Raw genomic sequence first — 19462 nt, forward strand, 5'->3', positions numbered from 1 at the left:
TCACAGTTTCAGGCTCCCACTCCACAGTATTTCAGCATAATATTAGAGGATGCATGCCAAAATGTCACAATCGCTCAGAGTTGTAACTCATAATATAATTCTCTCCCTCGGCCATCATGCATCCCTCAAACAACTCGACGCTCCCATCACTTGCCTGTACTGTCTGTACCATTGACTGTAAATATTACTGGACAGAGCATGTGTGAGAGAGAGGGAGAGAGGGAGGAGTGAGGGAGGAGTGAGGGAGGAGAGAGAGAGGGAGGAGAGAGGGAGGAGAGAGAGAGGGAGGAGAAAGGGAGGAGTGAGGGAGGAGAGAGAGAGAGGAGGAGAGAGGGAGGAGAGAGGGAGGAGTGAGGGAGGAGTGAGGGAGGAGAGAGAGAGGGAGGAGAGAGGGAGGAGAGAGAGAGGGAGGAGAAAGGGAGGAGTGAGGGAGGAGCCATAGACTGTTGGGTGCTATCTGACTGTGACGTTAGCTGAGAGTTGGCAACGCTGCTTCCACTCTACGTTACGTTACACACCTTCACTGGCAACATGGACGCTACTGCTGCTGACAGCTAGCCTACAGAATCTGAGGTAAGATTTAGCTTCGCTAGGTTTTCAATATATCTTTGTCCCATAGTTATATTACATATATGACAAATAAAAAAAGGATCCTGTTAACATTTAATTCAATGACAATAAATCACATTTATGTAAATAGAAACCTAGATTACAATCCAAATATAAAAACATAATGGAATATATTGCAGTAAGCCTCTCAGGAAATCTGTATCGCTTTCATCTATTTATTCTCCTTTGGATCAACTTTTCTAATTACATCTGAGTCACCACACACATAGCCTATAGGCGTCATTTACTCCTCCCTCCTCTTTTGCGTCTTTTGTTGGGGAATCAACCTCCTTTAATGTGCATATGACAATTATTCATCTCAATGATGCATGAATTCATTTTAAAGAATTAATAAACCCCTGGACTGTAATATTTCAGATGTGTTTGAGCAATATTTCTGCTCATGTTCAAAACTCTGTGCACATTCAAAATATATCTCGTCTGTGCTCTCTGAGATTTGGAGGAGTCGTGATATTTTGAGAAAAATAAAGTGATAATAGGCTATTGCAAGAATGAAATCACAATATTTCGGAAAATAATCCACCTGCACCGCAGTCTGCTGTGCATTACGTGATTGCTCTGCTGATACGGTAGATCTCAGACCGTCTGACAGGCACAGAGCCCCGTTTGAGACTCTGGTCTCTGAATGAGACAAAGTGCCTGGTCCTCTGAACACCACAGGATGGCTCTAACACACAAGCTGCAGGAAGTAAGTTACACTGCCCCCCCCTCTCTGTTATTGACACAGCGTTAGCTTCCTGGCTCGTAGCTGAGCTGAAAGGTTCTACAAGCTGGGCTTACTGGATGGAAATGATCGTTCCAGGTATTAGACAAAACCTCAGGTGTAACCAGGGAAATTATTACCAGGAGTTATTGTTTGGAAAAACTTTAGCTTTTGATTGTAAAACGTATTCAAATATGAATTCATGTTTAAAAATAATATATATTTGGCAAGTGACCGTGGTATAAGCGGGTTAATGCCCTTCGAGATGTCCGTTGTCAGGTATTAATGGACGGTGAGGCGTGAACCAGTTGCCTCCGCCGAAGTTCATCGTCGGGCATTAAACCCTACATACAGTGGTGTGAAAAAGTGTTTGCCCCCTTCCTCATTTCCTGTTCCTTTGCATGTTTGTCACACTTAAGTGTTTCGAACATCAAACCAATTTAAACAAAAAGTCAAGGACAACACAAGTAAACACAAAATGCAATTTGTAAATGAAGGTGTTTATTATTAAAGGTGAAAAAAAATCCAAACCATCATGGCCCTGTGTGAAAAAAGTGATTGCCCCCCTTGTTAAAACATACTATAACTGTGGTTGTCCACACCTGAGTTCAATTTCTCTAGCCACACCCAGGCCTGATTATTGCCACACCTGTTCACAATCAAGGCATCACTTAAATAGGAGCTGCTTGACACAGTAAGGTCCACCAGAAGATCCTTAAAAGCTACACATCATGCCGAGACCCAAAGAAATTCAGGAACAATTGAGAAAGAAAGTAATTGAGATCTATCAGTCTGGAAAGGGTTATAAAGCCATTTCCAAAGCTTTGGGAATCCAGCGAACCACAGTGAGAGCCATTATCCACAAATGGCGAAGACATGGAACAGTGGTGAACCTTCCCAGGAGTGGCCGGCCGCCCAAAATTACCCCCAAGAGCGCAGCGACGACTCATCCAAGAGGTCACAAAAGACCCCACAACAACGTCCAAAGAACTGCAGGCCTCACTTGCCTCAGTTAAGGTCAGCGTTCATACCTCCACCATCAGGGAAAAAGACTGGGCAAAAATGGCCTGCATGGCAGAGTTCCAAGGAGAAAACCACTGCTGAGCAAAAGAACATCAAAGCTTGTCTCAATTTCTCCAGAACACATCTTGATGATCCCCAAGACTTTTGGGACAACATTCTGTGGACCGATGAGACAAAAGTGGAACTCTTTGGAAGGTGTGTGTCCAAGTATATCTGGCGTAGAAGGAACACTGCATTTCATAAAAAGAACATTATACCAACTGTAAAATATGGTGGTGGTAGTGTGATGGTCTGGGGCTGTTTTGCTGCTTCAGGACCTGGAAGACTTGCCGTGATAAAAGGAACTATGAATTCTGCTGTCTACCAAGAGATCCTGAAGGAGAATGTCCGACCATCTGTTCATGTACTCAAGCTGAAACGAACTTGGGTTCTGCAGCAGGACAATGATCCTAAACACACCAGCAAGTCCACCACCGAATGGCTGAAGAAAAACTAAATGAAGACTTTGGAGTGGCCTAGCCAAAGTCCTGACCTGAATCCTATTGAGATGTTGTGGTATGACCTTAAAAAGGCCGTTCATGCTCGAAAACCCTCTAATGTAACTGAATTAGGACAATTCTGCAAAGATGAGTGGGCCAAAATTCCTCCAGGACGCTGTAAAAGCCTCATTGCACGTTATCGCAAACGCTTGGTTGCAGTTGTTGCTGCTAAGGGTGGCCCAACCAGTTATTAGGTTTAGGGGGCAATCACTTTTTCACACAGGGCCATGATGGTTTGGATTTTTTTTTCACCTTTTAATAATTAACACCTTCATTTACAAATTGCATTTTGTGTTTACTTGTGTTGTCCTTGACTATTGTTTAAATTGGTTTGATGTTCCGAAACACTTAAGTGTGACAAACATGCAAAGGAACAGGAAATGAGGAAGGGGGGCAAACACTTTTTCACACCACTGTATATGCCGAAATTGAACTCTTTAGGTCTCACGGTATAAAACCCTGTGGAATGATTCCTTTTCCTTGTGTCAAGAAGACGAAAGCTTGCTGAGCTTCACTCTGCTGGAGGAGCAAAGCAGTTTTCAAAGCAGAGTATCTCTTGTGTCTTAAAACTCTCTGTGAACACCGTATTGACGTTGGGTGTGAGGCGGGCGCTGTAGCTCAGCAGTCGGCCGTCATAAATCAGCTTGTCTGGTGTCAGCTGGGTTTGCCTCGGAGCTCTGCACAGACAGAAAGCAGAGAGATGACAGTTATTGTTATGGAGGAGGGTTCAGTTTCTGAGTCAGAGTGATATCATCACGGGGCATCGGTCAGAACGCAAGAGCCAGGAAAACGTCAGTCCACTTAAAGCTTGAGCGCGTAACTTTTTGATATTAATGAACGTCCGTTACATTCAAGCCGTTGCTAAATGAGTTGCTGCAAAGATAATTAAGACTAGCAGCTCTACACAACTCTCTCTGTGTTTCTCAGTATGGCTATGTTCAGAAGATTGTGGCGTCCGCAGAAACTTGAGTGAAGATAATGACCTCTTCTGAAGAGTCCATCATGTTTTTTTTAATCCTCCGTGTCCTCCTTGGCTACTAGCAACTGTGTGTGTGTGTGTGTGTGTGTGTGTGTTAGCACATGAGCCATTTCTAGTGGCAGCTTTAAATCATTTGCATTGTATCATGTGGACACGCCGACAGTGTCGTTGTCATTACTTAGAATTCCTCATGGGCGAGACAGAAACTACGCTCTGGTTTATTGGCATTTCTTTAAACCAATCCCAATCGTCTTGGGCGGCTCTAAGCACTGAGAAAAGCCACGGTGCCTCTGCAAAATAGCCTCTGGAAGGAACTTGTTTTGGTGGAACGTGTGTACGTTCAAAGGTTGTTTTAGTCGTGCGAGAGAAAGCTCAGATTGGACAGATAGTCTAGCTAGCTGTCTGGATTTACCCTGCAGAGATCTGAGGAGCAGTTAACCATAGTCCTCACAAATCCACCGGAGGTTAGAACGCCAACACAAAGAAAGAGGAAGGGGATGGACATCCGGGCCCAAATGAGTGAAATCCGGCGAAATTTCCGTCCGCAACGGAGCAATCCCGGAAGTGGAACGTCAAGGATGTACATAGACTAAGGGGTCCTTGGCCTAAAAACGTTGAAGAACCCTGATGTAGAGGAATTCTGCCCAGAAATAAACCCAGTTTAGTCAGCACTATGATTTGATTAGAAAGTACACAAGCATCAGTCTACCTTGTGTGGTACATCCGTGCTATAGTCCTGTCGACCCAGGAGCAGCCTTTCTGTGAGCCCCGCAGTCCGTGGACGGTCGGGATGAACACAGCCCGGGGGTTGACGATGATCTTGAAGTTGCTGTAGTGGGTCTCTGAGATGATGGGTTCGTGGTACAGGTGAGCCAGGATGTTGATCCCGGACACATTGTGCCACCTGGGGCAGCAGCCCTGCGGGGGCAGGGGTTGGTAGGTGGGTGGACGCAGCGTGACAGTGATGGGGAACACGTTATTCTCAAACATGTAACACTTGTCAGCGCCATATTTGTTTTCCAGCAGAGGCAACAGCTCTGACCAACTGGTAATAGGATGACGAAAAGAAAAAAATACACATAAAAATGTAAACAATGACATGCTTCATAACACACAACAGAACACTATGATAAAGTTGGAAGCACATACGTTTAAAATGTTGCATTTGTAAACATTTTTAACTCTTACTTAAAGCAACACTATGTAACTTTCCCCTCTTTGGTCCTCCTACAGGTTGTTTCATTGGAACTAGTGAGCTGTAGTTCCAATGAAACAACCTGTAGGAGGACCAGAGAGGGGAAGTTACATAGTGTTGCTTTAAAGGCCCCCCTTTAGACATTTTAAAGTATGTAAAAAAAAAAATATATACTCAATTAATATTTTGGGTTACACTTTACTTGAAGGTATCTACATAAGAGTGACATGTCATAACAAGTCAAACGTTCATGACATAATGCTTCTTTTAGTAACTCTAACTCTTATGTGGATACCTTCATTGGTTTTCCCACATGAAAAGTAAAAATAAACTCTAAAAGGGGCAGGGGAAGCATATATCTACTCTTTTTATTTTGTGCTCTTGACCGGTGAAAGAGCAGCATTTCACATTAAGATGGCTAAAAACTAGAGCTGCAAAGATGAATCAATTAGTTGTCAACTATTAAATTACGCACATATTTTTGGGAATCGATTGAATCGCTTTGAGTCATTTTGTAATGGAAAAAAAGGTCAAACTTTTCAGACTCCAGCTGATCAAATGTGAATATTGTTCTAGTTTCTTCTCTCCTCTGGGACAGTAGACTGAATATCTTTGAGTTGTGGACAAAACAAGACATTTGAGGACGTTGTCTTGGGACGCTGATCGATTTTTCTGACATTTTAACTAATTGATTAATCGACAAAATAATCGACAGATTAATCGACAATGATAATAATAGTCCTATACTAGAAACATTGGAGAGATTCGGCCAGACATGTTTGAGCCTCGGCCGGGTGCAGACAGGACACAAACGTGCCGCTGCCTGCTTCCTTCGGCGCCCATGTTAACCAACCCGGCGCCAGAGTCTGTTGTGCACGAAAGACGTATCAGAATGGTAAGTGTAGTTATCGTCTTTTATTTGATGTTGTTTGTTAGCTTGTAGCTGGCAGTGGCTGACAGCGACATATGATGGTGTGTTTTCGCTCTCTGTACTGACGGTCTCTGCGCCGGAGGTTTCAGGTTTCTTTTCCGGCTTTTGCATATTAGACGGTAGCCTGACGTGGTCATACTCAGACTCTAGTCAGAATATGAGTCTGATACCGCTCCATTGGGCTGTGATTATGGGGCGTGTTTCAACCGAACCAGGAAACAAAATGCCTCTGCACTCAACTGGATAGACCTCCAACCAATCAGAGCAACGGATAGACCTCCAACCAATCAGAGCAACGGATAGACCTCCAACCAATCAGAGCAACGGAGACAGACGTCACAGAAGCTGCGAGTCGAAGGCAGGCTACGACAGAGCAAAGGCAGAGGCGGCCGTTTCCGTGTCGTGTGGACGGGTGTGGCGATGTGTATACATATGTAATCGTGGTTCTCTGTTCCTCTTTTAAGATGAATGCACTGTCGATATCTTCTATAACAGACGCGTCTCAATTCTCCAGCGGCAGCCATCTTTGTTGTAAACAAATTCAACCCAAGCTCTCTTTGGTGACGTGGTTGATTACGTTACTGTTGATCATCTGTCCATCATTGTATAAAGCCCGCCCTGACAATCTGATTGGTCCAAACAGCTCTGGTTTGAGCATAGTTACTCCACAACGGATCAAGTCCAGACCGAACTTCCCGACCTCAAATGTTGTGGGCGGGGCTAAGTTCGGCTGGCATCCAGGCTAATTAGACAGCGGTCGGCTTTCGAATCTTTGACATATCAAACTTAAGCTTGCTGTATGTTTGAATCTCAGATATTAGGAAAGTGCGCACACATCTCCCGCATCAGGAGAGGAATGTGAAAACACCTCTCTGGTAAATACAAGTCAGTAAAGACAAGGTGTCACGACCCAATCCAGCTGTTGGTTTCTACTGGCCGCCGGGCTGGGGTGGGTGTGGCTGACCTGCGTCAAAAACGTCACAAAGCGGAAATGAAGAGGGAGACAAAGGTTGCTGGGGAAACAGCTCAGCGAGAGACTGGCTGACAGTGGAGTCAGTTTGAAGAGGACCTGTTTCGGATTGCTTGATTGTGTTTTAAGCCCCCAACGTCAACTTCAAGGCAGCGCTGCAACCGTCGACTTCCAGGCATTACCTAACCCTAACCATTGCCTAATCCTAGTGCCTTCCAGGCTGCGCTGCCTGGAAGAATACGTTGGGGGCTTAAAACGCCGAACACCTTTCTGATTTGTCGTGATGTTTCCCCACCAAGTTGGGAGTAACGTTATGTCCACGACTTTGAATGTCTACAAATGAACTGTCAACCTAGTGTCGACGCAGTTTGACACCACCACAAAGGAGAGAGTACGTACAATATTTACAAGTACCATGAATGTGTACTTAAGTACTTGATTAAACGTACTTCAATCTAATCTTATGTGTGTGAGCACAAATGATACACACAGTGTGTTTTAAGCATCATGGCTTTGTTTTAAGGGCGAGGAAAAGACTCAACTCAGCGACAAATACAAGGTCAAGCCCTCGGGATGTTGCAACGCATTCTGGGTATCTTCTGAATAAGTATGTGCAGGAAAAGCAGATACACTGAAAAAATAAATAGAATATAATAGAACTTTATCGTTCAGCCAAGACCGTAAAATCCTCTTTGGTCTCACCAAAACAGATAAAAACATCCTATTACATGAATGCAAACATACACACAGTGTACAATTGGCTTACTGTGTAGAAGGGTGCAGTTTAGTGCAGTTTATTCATTGGTTTTTAAGAACTCTTGTAGATATTCTTGTTTCCCAGAGGTACTCTGTATCGTCGCCCTAAAGGGAGCAGCTTAAACTCAGTGTGGAGGGGATTGCTTAGTGTCACCAAAAGATGGCCCGAGATTTCCTTTCCTACTGTTCTGACAACCCTAGCAGCTTGTTTTTGTTTGTTAGTGTAAAATGTCCAAAGCAGACAGATATGTTTTACACAAGAATTTGAGGAAGAGTGGAGGAGGAATCGGCCTGGAGTCAATGAGCAAGGTAGGCCTAATCCTTAACTCCTTTTTACAACGTTAGTTTCTGCAGTTTTTTTCAAATGCACGAGCAAAATCAAGTTCTGTAGTCCCTAGACGCAACGAGAGTAATCAAGTTTTCCACAGGGTTGTGGTTGTGCCGTGACACAAGGTCAGACATTTTAGGGTCTACGTTAGGGTTTAAGTGCTACCTGTTGACTGACTGGGGCAGTATCAGCTCGTCCATATCATGCAGGGCCACGTATCTGGATTGGTACATGTATCTGTAAATACAGTCACTGAGAGCAGGAATCTGGCCGAGGTAGTGGATGTCACCTGGACCGTGTTCGGGCAGCCAGCCTCGAGATACATTCAGAAATCTGGACAGAGACCAAGGAATCACCTCTACCAAACCTGAGAAGGACACATTGGAAGAGACATATTAGCAGCTGAGAGGTTTTAGTTTAGCATTCTGGGAAATTAGTTTTAATCCTTAAAGGACAAATCCGGCGCAAAATGAACCTAGGGGTTAATAACACGTGTACCGAGTCGACCGTTCTCTGGGATTTGTTTTCATGCTAATCGAATGTGTCCAGTGTTATCGCGAACCGCTAATTAGCTTATAAAGCTAGTCGTCGGGACACTGGTAAAGTAAAACTGGTAAAGTGCCCCAATGATTAACGCGTTAATGCTGACAGCCCTAATATATATATATATATATATATATATATATATATATATATATATATATATATATATATATATATATATATAAAAAATACAAAATGTGAATGTAATTTCAACAACAGCACGACCTTACTACATAATAGTTGTCTTATCTGATGCCATCACTAGGCTGATAAGACTTGAATTGAGGCTGCTATATTTAACAGTGAGTTCATTTCATTCAGGTGTGAGGATGGTGGACCAGGAAAGACAGGGGAAGGCAACAGGTAGGTCTAACATTAGGTGGAAGTGTAGGGGGAGCCACTTGATACCAACAGATTCATTTCTTAATATTAATATGGAAAAAACGCCAAAATTGTTGCTGCATACCCCTCTGACACTGGGTAGTTGCGCCCCTGGTTTTAGTGTATCTCTTTAAGAGAATAGCAGAGCCGATGTGTGTATGCTGGGGAATGCGTGGTAGAGCGAGTGGGAGAGTGACAGGGATTAGCTTTGGAGCGGAATGCAGGAAAAAGGGACGTTTGGCTGCTGTTAGAAAAATGATGATACATGCTTTTTCTCTGATTGGTATTAAAACGGTTTGCATTCACCTGCTGTCTGCTGTCACCATCTGGTATCTGGGAGCCACTGTCTTGTCCTTGTCTGGAGCACGGTGTGATGCTGAGGAAAGAACAGGCGCTCCTTGACTGAGACAACTGACGACATCGACTATGGACTATAGAGTTTTATCACATTCCACTTGGTATTAAAAAAAAAAAGCGTCTGTAGAGAGCTTTTCGTCAGGTCACTTCTGTACTCATGCTGTGAGTACTGTAACTGTCTCCTTGTTATGTTCACAAGTAAAAATGAACTTTGATATAACGTCAGTGGTCCTGTCTACGCTTTGATAATGTAGGCTAATTATTCTAACAGCTGCTCTGCTCACAATGTTCACACAATGACAGCGAAAGAGAAAGTGGATGGATAAATTACCCCGACTTCTGTTGCCGTTGCTGGGATAAAAGACACAATCATGTACATACAAAAAAAAAAATGCTCCACCTTTGTTTGTGTAGTAGTCCAGTATGCGCTGCGTTTCAGGGCTGCTGCTGGTCTTATAGACGACAACTCGGTTCACCCCCAGTAACTGCAGCATTTCCAAAGTCTGGACCAGCTACAACACAACACAGATATGTATACATATACACACTCCAGGGACATGTAGGCACTAAAGTACAAGATAGTCTTCGTGTCTGAATTATTAAAGGCATATGGTAGAAAGAGAAGCATTGACTAACTGTAAGCATTGGACTAACTGTAACTAAATAAAATGAAAATAATAGCTTCTTTTAGTCTGTCCTATTTTGTTCTTCTGCATTTCTCATGTTTGCCTGTCTGGGTCCGGATGCTTTAAGTCTTTTTTCTTTTTTTAATAAAGTAAAACATGTTAGAAAGTAACTGTTAAAATGAGTGTTATGTTAGGCTACCTGAAGCACATTGGTGAAATCAAACATGGTGGAGAGGCAGACGGTGAAGTTGTAAGGAAAGGAGTCACTCTGCGCCTTCCGGTTCTTCACCTCTAAAAACGTGTTGGAGGTGAATGTATCTAAGTGTCCACAGAAAGAAAAACAACGCTGACACATTTTGACGATCATGTTTCTTTACTTTACTCTTAAAGTACAGTACGTTAAAATAGGAGAAGTTTGAAAAACACCCAGAATAAAGTCATCAACAGAGAAGATACCAAATGTCTGTAGAAATATACTTAGAATGTATTCAGTACAAAGGTTTCATTTATTGTATATGGATTGATATTGTTTTAAAGATATCACAGTTTTTTTGATCGACTATCCATGTTCTATCCATATTAAGTCTTAGTGTGCATTAGTCTCTAAATATACTTTAAAAGCGACAATGAGAGCGAGTAGTATGAAAGACCAAAGATTTGCGTAAGGAGGTTGGTCGGGGTGGTGGATGGAGTAAAACACAGGACTTAACCCAGGAGACCGGGGTTCCTGTCCCGTTCTTGTTTTGCGCGTCACTGAAACGTACATTTTGTAACCCCACCCACGCCCTATGGTTCTGACCCAGAGCATCAAAAAGTGACACCAAGAGTCCCAACCAAGCGCATTTCAGTTGAAACCCCCTGCGTCTGATTGAGACACTAAAGGAGACTTGTTGTGTCGGTAACAAATGCCAAAGGCACCTCACCAAGCGACGCTTTTGGGCGCACTTGGAGTGAGAATGGGTTGAAAAACCTGATGCGCCGAACCCTACAGTACCTTCAGAGAACGCTGCAGCAGAGGTCACAGCGATATGAGATGGGGTCTCACAGTCTGAGGGGAGAGGACACATGATGTTCGCTGTCCCGTACGCAAAGCCAAAGTGATCACCGTGGATGTCGCTGACACCAGAGGAGTTGCGCAGTTGCTCCTGACAACGGAGGATGCAACGATAGGCGATCTTCTCGCTCCTCAGCACCACGGCAATGACACGAACCTGACACCACAAGACAAGAATCGGGATGTTATTACATTAAGAGGAGCATGTAAACTTAAAACCTACAGTTTTATCCTGGCATTTTGAATTTCACAGCTTTATTTTATTCCCTTATACGGTCAACTTTTTAATCTTATATCGTCATATTAATTTGTCTTACAATCCTTTAGTGTTTATATTTCTGCTATCTTATTAGTCTGAACCCCTTTATATATTATTATATATGTTGAATCCAGGGGTTGATGCATAGACTGTAAGTGAAGCCAGAACATCTGCATCGCCCCCTGGTGGCTGGCTGCAGTATAGGTCATAAACCCCGCCCCCTCCATGTTAGCGGATGGGATCTAACTAAAAAATCTAAGTAAACATCAAATACATTTTTCCCAAAAATGGTTTCGGTCATTTTAGGTAGTTCTGATCGCGCTGAGGTTTGTGTGTTCAAAAGTGTTCAAATTTCTGATAAGTTTTTTTTTTTTATTAGTTATTAGATGCTTTTGAAATGGGGTGAAACGTCATGATTGACAGCTGTGATTGACAAGCGATTGGTCGGGCGGGTGTATGGGCAGGACTTTGATACCACGGCTCCACCGCCTGATCACTACTGCACAGACTCTGGCTCCAAAATTACAAGATGGCAGTGCCTGTAAAGGGTTCTTTCCTGCATAGAGAAAGTTTTGGCCCCCCCCCAACAGGTTTTAGCCGGCGCCAAAGGAAAATCATGAGCACCAAAACGTCTGATTTTCAGATCTGAACACTCCGCCGTAAAGCTAGCGCTAATGGGATCTCCGTTTGCAGTCAGGCTGTACCAAGTCTCGCTTTGCCAGACCATCCACACGCTGCGGAGCGGAGGAGGGTCTGGTTAGTCCACATAGCATTCCTGGATGGTTTATTGGCATTTCTTTAAAACAATCACAATCGTCTTGGGCGGTGCTAAGCTCCGCACGAAGCCGCTGTAAAATAGTCGTGCGAGAGCAAACTCAGATTGGACAGATAGTCTAGCTAGCTGTCTGGATTTACCCTGCAGAGATCTGAGGAGCAGTTAACTATAGTCCTCACAAATCAGCCGGAGTTTAAATTTCAACTCAAAGAAAGCGGAAGGAAATGAAGTCTTTTACGCTCAACATTTCCTGGGGGAGGACCCCTAGACCCTCGCTTCATATATGTCCTCCCAAAGGCCCATTCTGAGTACATTCCCGTGTCCGGGATATTTTGGCTTCACGTTAGTGCATTGGGAGGAAGTGGAGACGCGTCGTCCATCTCTATATACAGTGTACGGTTGAATCCATTGAGCGCCACAGGGAGTAGAACTTGAGTTGGGGTTCTGCTCTCTTCACTGACCTCCTTTTTCTCTGTGCGGTGCTCCTGATAAGCTGCCACCAGCACCGTCTTGGTCCCGGTAACCGCCACGAGAGACAATCTTTGTCCCTGAGGAGCTGCAAGAGGAAAAATGTTAAACTGAGCTGAAGCGTCTTTTTCACAAAAGTGAAGTTTCTCTGCAGCAGCAGCATCAAATACACAGAAAGATGAAGAAATGTTTAGGTTGGATAATCTCACAATAAAAGGATACTTTTTACCAAAACCTGCGTCTTTATTTCGGGGATTTGGCCTTTATTCCTATGACTATATTTCCCTAACCCTTAGGCATAACTTTTTTCTTTAAATATCTTTTGAGTTGCTATGTTGTATTGTAAGAACAGATACTGTATATTCAGAAAAAAAGACATTCGCTGTCAGTACAGCTTTTGCACGTTAAACATAACATATACATCTTATACACAAATCAATAAATGACAAGTTTATAAAAACAAAATTCTGATGAGAGTAAATGGGAAGAAAGTGATGTAAGAAGCAATAAATATTATTTCCTGCCTCAGAAATGGAAACGGTGAAAGACACTGAATATGATTAGTCGACGATGATTATAAAACGGGATGTTCAGGAACAGGAAATGGGAAGTTAGACAGCAAACAGCAGCTGGGGTGAACAGGAACAGGAAAGTTTTCTGTAGGAGACATTTTACATTTACATTTTACATTTACCCCAAAACACTGAGCAGCACTCAGCAACGGTTGGTTTACCTATTTGTCCTGGTGGAGTCACTTTCAGCTGCACTGGGATCTCACTGGTTGCCTGGTGATACTGGGTCAAGGACTGGGCGGTCCTGAAAGGCCTGCGGATCCACAGACCATTTTAACAAGGTCATATAAAACAATCAGCATCACTTTTTTCTTGTTAAGAAGTTTTAAAACGAAGTTAAAGAACAATTCAAGAGGTAAAAAAAGAAGGAGGCTGATTATGAAGCCTACTGTTCTGCTTCCATAGTTTTTCCTCCATCGTTTTCCTCCATTTATAGAAAAAGAAATGACAAACAAGATGTTTGCACCAAGTGACAAAGACCTCCAGCAGCCGTAGTTATTAGGGGTCCAAGCCCGAGGCTGTAGGAACCGCGGCAGCAAAGCTAAGCCAATTTAAATGCTATCAGCAAAAACTTGATATTATTGTTCATCCCACTACAATGCTCTGTACCAAATTTGGCGAAGATCGGCCATTAGGGGGCGCTATAATAAACGTTTATGTTTTTTGGACAATAACTCAATGCATTTAAATGGGAAATTTACTCTCTGCCACAGTAAAAGCTATCAACATGAAACTTGTGATGCTTGTTAGGCATGCCGCTCTGAGGCTCTGTACCAAATTTGGCAAAGATCGGCCATTAGGGGGCGCTATAGTCAACGTACTTTTACTCATTCAATGTTAATGGGATATTTGCTATGGCAATGCACCACAGACCTTGTGGCTCACACCTCTCGATATTTACTGACGTTTGCCTCCCCACCGTTACGCTTGGGGTCCCGCTTTCGTGCGCTCCCCGGGGCGTCGGGGGCGACTGGCGCCGGGAGGCTTGGACCCTGTCATAACTGCTCGCAGTTCTAGTTATGACTGTTATCCGCTGATGGCAAAGGTTTCCACCCAAATGTAGCTTAAAACTTAAAGTGCTCATATTCCTTTATTGTGTTCTATATCTTTTTGTGCACGTTATAGGTTTACAAAGTGAAAAAGCCCAAAGTCCCCCCCAAAGGGACTTACCATCTCCAACAGAAAACACTGTTCACAAACTGCTCCAAACAGCTCTATTGTAGTCCAGCCTTTACTTCCGTGACAAACTCGCCTAACTGCTACCGTGGCACACCCTCATGCTCTGCAACTGACTAGCTAGCAGTACAGTAACAAAGATGGAACAGAAGTGAGAGGTCTCACTCTGTAGCTAAAACAGAGAGCTCAACACACAGGGTGAAAAGAGGAGCTGCAGCAATGTGCAGTACAACAAAAATATGGTGTTTTCTGAAAATTAAACCATGTAAAGCTATTCTGATACAACCTCTAAATACAATTATGAACCTGAAAATGAGCACAATATGAGCACTTTAAATGTAGCTTGAATCTTCACTAAATTTGCAGAAAAACTGCAAAAGGAAATGCTTATTAATGTGCATTTCCATCCGCAACTGCTTATGTGACTAGATTTTCCCACCTAACTTGAATACACGTTAAAGTAACTTGGCACATTTACATTTATATGAGCAGTTCTATACATCAAAAACTACAGAAATTACAAAGAACAAATATTGCAAAGGACACAACAGAAATGTTTTATACATTTCTTCAATATAAAATTGTAGCTCAATGTAGAGCCACCAGTCAGAGTTTCTTTACTTTACTTAAGTAAAAGTACTAATACCACACTGCAAAATTACTCTGTTACAAGTAAAAGTCCTGCATTCAAAATGTTGCTTAAGTATTTAAACGTTTTAGAAGTTGGAAAGGATCCAAACAGTTGTGTGTTTAATGGTCTAATCATTTCAGATGTACTTGTAGGCTTATATATTGTTGGGTATTTTAATTTTGAATAAAACATTGCATTTTATAAACAAGGCTACATGTGTTTTGTGTGCAAAGATCTTAATTTGTAAAGTAACTAAAGCTGTCAGATGAATGTAGTGGAGTAAAAAGTACCTTATTTCTCTCTGAAATGTAGTGGAGTAGAAGTAGAAAGTGGCATGAAAAGAAAAGACTCAAGTAAAGTACAAGTACCTCAAATTTATAAATAAGTACAGTACTTAGGTAAATGTACTTAGTTACATTCCACCACTGGATGTGGCCCCTGCTGCTGAACACCTGCTGCACATTTAAGCCACGCTGATCCTTCTCCAGCTGTGCTGTCAACCATTTTTATAGGGACCAAAAGTAGTTCCAGTATGGACTCCATCCACCATATCAGAGCCACATATAATGCCACACTTGGAGTTGGTCAAATTAAACTCAGGACATTTGAGTCATTATCATATTGAAGGGTAATAATTTCATCCACCTGTATGTCCACAGCAGCAGGATGAGAAAGAAGACGGAGATGAATGGACTGATGAACAACAGCCGTCTGAACTTCTTCAGTTGAGGCCGGAGCGGATTGTGGCCCATCACTATGCTGGTTTCGGCTCAGATACGTCTCCGTGATTCCAAGTGGAGACACCTGGACAAGCAGAAGTGACACTGAAATAATGTAGCGTGAATCGCGGCCTAACAGAAATTGAGAAGACCAAAAAAAAGAACTAAAAACTCTGAGGCTAAAGTGTGAACATGCATTGTTAAAAAATGGTACAAGCCTCAGAGTCTCCCCTCCTTAAATATGAACTCCATCAAAGTTTGATGACTCTCTGTTGTGTTGTCTTTTGCTCATGTTGCCATGAGCATTGCCATGTCAATCAAATCTGACCAACCCACACAGGGATTTTCCTGACTCAGAATGGGCCTTTGGGGGGGGGGGTGACTACAGTGTGCACGACAGTGAGATTGGTCCCCGTACAGTAAAGGCAATGAGTCTGTGTTATTTCTGACAATTTGATGAACAAAAATGTCCACTGAAATGAAGCCCCAATTAGCAAAACTGGTTCAAAAATAATATTAATATTTAAACTTTATCTTTTCATTCAGTTAAGAAATAGGTATTGATCATAGAACAGATATGAATGTGCCCATTGAGCAGTATATCAGCCTTCCCAACTCAAAGTAAAATTCAACAAGCTGATCCATATTGCAGCGTCACGCTGGGCAGCTGAGTGGAAATTTGAAGGCTCATTAGACGAAAACTGCCGTAAACTAAGTCAAATCACATCGGGTCACATCTGGTCGCTACTTCACACGTCCCTTACAGCCCATATGCAGACACCAGACCATGATGTAATTGTTGATGTAAATCTGATGTGATTAAACGGATTTTTCCCACACAGTACAGGAATATAGATTATTACAGGTAGGAAATGAACATATAGGCGACTGGAAGGGTTGTAGTTGATTGTAACCACAGTGCAGGCTGTATTTTCACGATTTTTTGTCCGTGTTACTCTCTTTGTAACACTACTAGGGAGCTGCAGATTCTCTAATTCCGTGTTTGTTCATCGCCACATCATGCGAACCTCTGACATCGCATTCTCTTTTTTATACATTTAAGAAACAGGCTATTGATTATACTCAATATGATATATGAATGTTCCCATTGAGCAGTAGGTCTATATCAGCATAATTCCCAGCTCAAAGTAAAATGCGAGTGGAAATAGACACATGGCTCAGAAGGAATGGAAGAAGAAAAGTTTTGTGAGGGAACGCAAAACTTATTGTGTGGGAATGGAAAACATATTGCGAGAAAACGCAGAACATATGGCGAGGTAACGCAAAAGGTAGTCACCTGAAAAAATCTCGCCGTGACCCTTCCGGGGCTCCGTACTCTGCCATGTCAGAACAAGGGGGTAAGCGAGCATCTGGAAAGCGTACCTCCTATGGAGAGATTCTGAGGCTAACAATTTACCGACTTTCCAAATTACCATATAGTAAGGAGAAACTCGCAGGCAATCTAACTTACATTAGCTGTTTAAGTTTAATTACTAATGTTAACTAGCATTTTCGTTAGCAATAATTAGCCTCTGCCCATGTTATGTCCTTACATTTACCTATTGGGTATGAAGTTCTTGAATATCATTTTACGTAACTTCTTAATATTACACATTAACTTAAACGTACAATATGTAACTTTCTGCCGCTAGGGGTTTCTCAACCAAAACAATGGATGGTAAACACTGACTTTTGATGACGTTGGGAAGTTGTGTGGAATTATGGGAGTTATAGTTTTTTGTGTTAAACACCTTCACTGGTTAGAATGCATCTATTCACGGACGAGTTTACCCATTCAAGTTTATTCACGTTACGTTTAGTAACGTTTATTCATGTTATTCTAATAAAATAGCTGCAGTTTCCCCAACATAATTCAATTTTTATTGTTAGCTGACCAGTTAGCTAGTGAGCCAGCAAGCTAACATTAGCCAGCAGCTAAAACACAAAATATTTCACATATCTATGTCACCTTTTGGATGGTTTCAACAGCGGGGCGGACGGGGTTTGTTGTGCTACTCAACGAGGCTGAGAGACATGTGTGGGTGGGGATTGCCATTAGCGTTGTAAGCACCAGGCACTGGAGTTAAGTACTGGATGGGGGGATTGCTGTAGCTAAGTGGTTGGCTTCTGTCTGTTCTCTGGTGACGTAGCAGCCAGCTAGCGACAATGCTTGATGACGTAACCGTAACCAAGTGGCGTCCCATCTCATAGGGGTATGTTTTCACCCCTACCCCTTACCCCTCATTTTTCAAGGGCCAAGGGCTAAGGGGTAGGGGTAAGATAGAGAAATGAGACGCAGCCTTACTCCGGATTTCCACTGAATGCAGAACGTTTGTGGACCGGCTCTGCTGTGTGTCGGCTGCGTGCTCCGCCATCCGTCAATACCCACCAGGTCCGGATTTGTGATATGGCCTAAAATCCATATTGCGATATACATTGCAGCCTCTTGTGATAACGATATATATCGCAATATATAAATTATAATAGAACCATTTCAGACCAGGTTACATAGACCCTAAGGAAAACCAAACTGCTAAATGTATTTTTTTTTTAAAGAGAAAGAAATGTAGTATGTAGTTTTGAGAACATTTATTGTTCAAAACTGTGTTCAAAACATAATGTTGCAGATAAATAAAATTCAAGTACACTAGTTGCAGAAACTTTGACAAAGAAAAAGCTTAAAGTATTGGGTGTCTTCTCTTCAGTGCAAACCATTCTAAAAGGCACTACACTGAGTTTAAGTCCTTGGTTCTTAAATGCCACCCAAGATTCAGAGAACAGGAAAAACTGGTATTAGGCAAAGATGCACAGATACTTTAAACAAAAACATATTTCAAACAAAGTTTCTTACCTGCAGCCTAGTGTAACGCATTTGAGCGCGCACACACACACACACACACACACGGGAGAGTTTGGACTTTGCCCGGTGGACCGGTCTGATAATAGTTATATATATATATATATATATATATATATAGTTACACACCCGCGCACGGTGAAAAAAAATGACAGTTGAAGACTAAACCAAGTTAGGTTTTTGTATTTTATTATAAACTTGCAAGTTTACAAGGAAGCACACAGTTCACAAAAGGCACGCAGCGCTTAAGTGAAAGGTCTGTTCAACGAATAAGAAAAAGCACACAGTATATATGCATCTCCAGTGAGATAGAAAGACATGCCCCCCCCTTTCTAAACATGACTCAACATTTCTTACAATCAAACATAGTCAGACATTCAGGAGCCACTTCACTTCTTCCCTTCTGTAGCACTTTCTACTCCGAGGTTTAGACATCCCGTTTATCTCAACTATGTGAGAAGTCTCAACTATCCAGGGAGAAATAACAGATATTTAGGGTGACCTTGTAGCCCCGATCTGTTCAGCGTACACATTACGTTCCCAGACTTTGTGGCTCTTACTTTCAACATGTGAGAATAAGAAAAACTCCCTTCCAGTATTGTGAGAGAAACAGTAAAATAAATTATACAAATAATATGGAGAATCATGCTTAAATGTAAATTTGCCATCGCAAGTGTCAATGGCTAGCAAAATAGTGGGAAAACCCCAACAACCACATAACCAAATATACACTGACAGAATGAGGAAAAGAGCTAGGAAAATTACTGTAGATAATTAAGCTACTGCAGATAGTACACACCCTCTTTCCAGCCAGTTTGAGCTCCTGAAGTCTGTGAGGCGCTTCAGAGTGCCTCTGGCAAAAAGTGTATTTAAAAAAATCCTTTATTCCAGAGTATACCCCCCCCTCCCCGCCGCAAATGTTGATAGTGGACACTTGTTTATGACCTGTCTTTGGCTCTCAAGGAGCATATTAGAATGAATCAAGTACTC

General features: G+C 42.4%; 1 protein-coding gene and 1 long non-coding RNA gene across 3 annotated transcripts; one reads left to right on the forward strand and one right to left on the reverse strand.

Moving 5' to 3' along the window:
• Positions 1 to 423: 423 nt before the first annotated feature.
• On the forward strand, positions 424 to 16459 carry LOC144515891 (uncharacterized). Its single transcript, XR_013501782.1, has 2 exons — positions 424 to 573; positions 15556 to 16459. It is a non-coding gene; the product is annotated as an uncharacterized LOC144515891 (long non-coding RNA).
• On the reverse strand, positions 1872 to 15648 carry LOC144515890 (uncharacterized). 2 transcript variants are annotated; one of them, XM_078247080.1, is made up of 9 exons: positions 15542 to 15648; positions 13251 to 13333; positions 12511 to 12605; positions 10956 to 11172; positions 10161 to 10279; positions 9736 to 9847; positions 8220 to 8421; positions 4584 to 4919; positions 1872 to 3572 (listed from the first exon to the last, which is right to left on the reverse strand). In XM_078247080.1, exons 1-9 carry the CDS (start codon positions 15646 to 15648, stop codon positions 3407 to 3409), a joined length of 1437 nt encoding a protein of 478 aa, XP_078103206.1. In that variant the 3' UTR covers positions 1872 to 3406. The 2 variants fall into 2 exon arrangements, with proteins under 2 accessions (XP_078103206.1, XP_078103205.1); XM_078247079.1 differs by having other exon boundaries at positions 13251 to 13342.
• Positions 16460 to 19462: the final 3003 nt, after the last annotated feature.

The sequence above is a fragment of the Sander vitreus genome, chromosome 3 (genome assembly GCF_031162955.1).
Source record: "Sander vitreus isolate 19-12246 chromosome 3, sanVit1, whole genome shotgun sequence".
Lineage (NCBI taxonomy): Eukaryota > Metazoa > Chordata > Actinopteri > Perciformes > Percidae > Sander > Sander vitreus.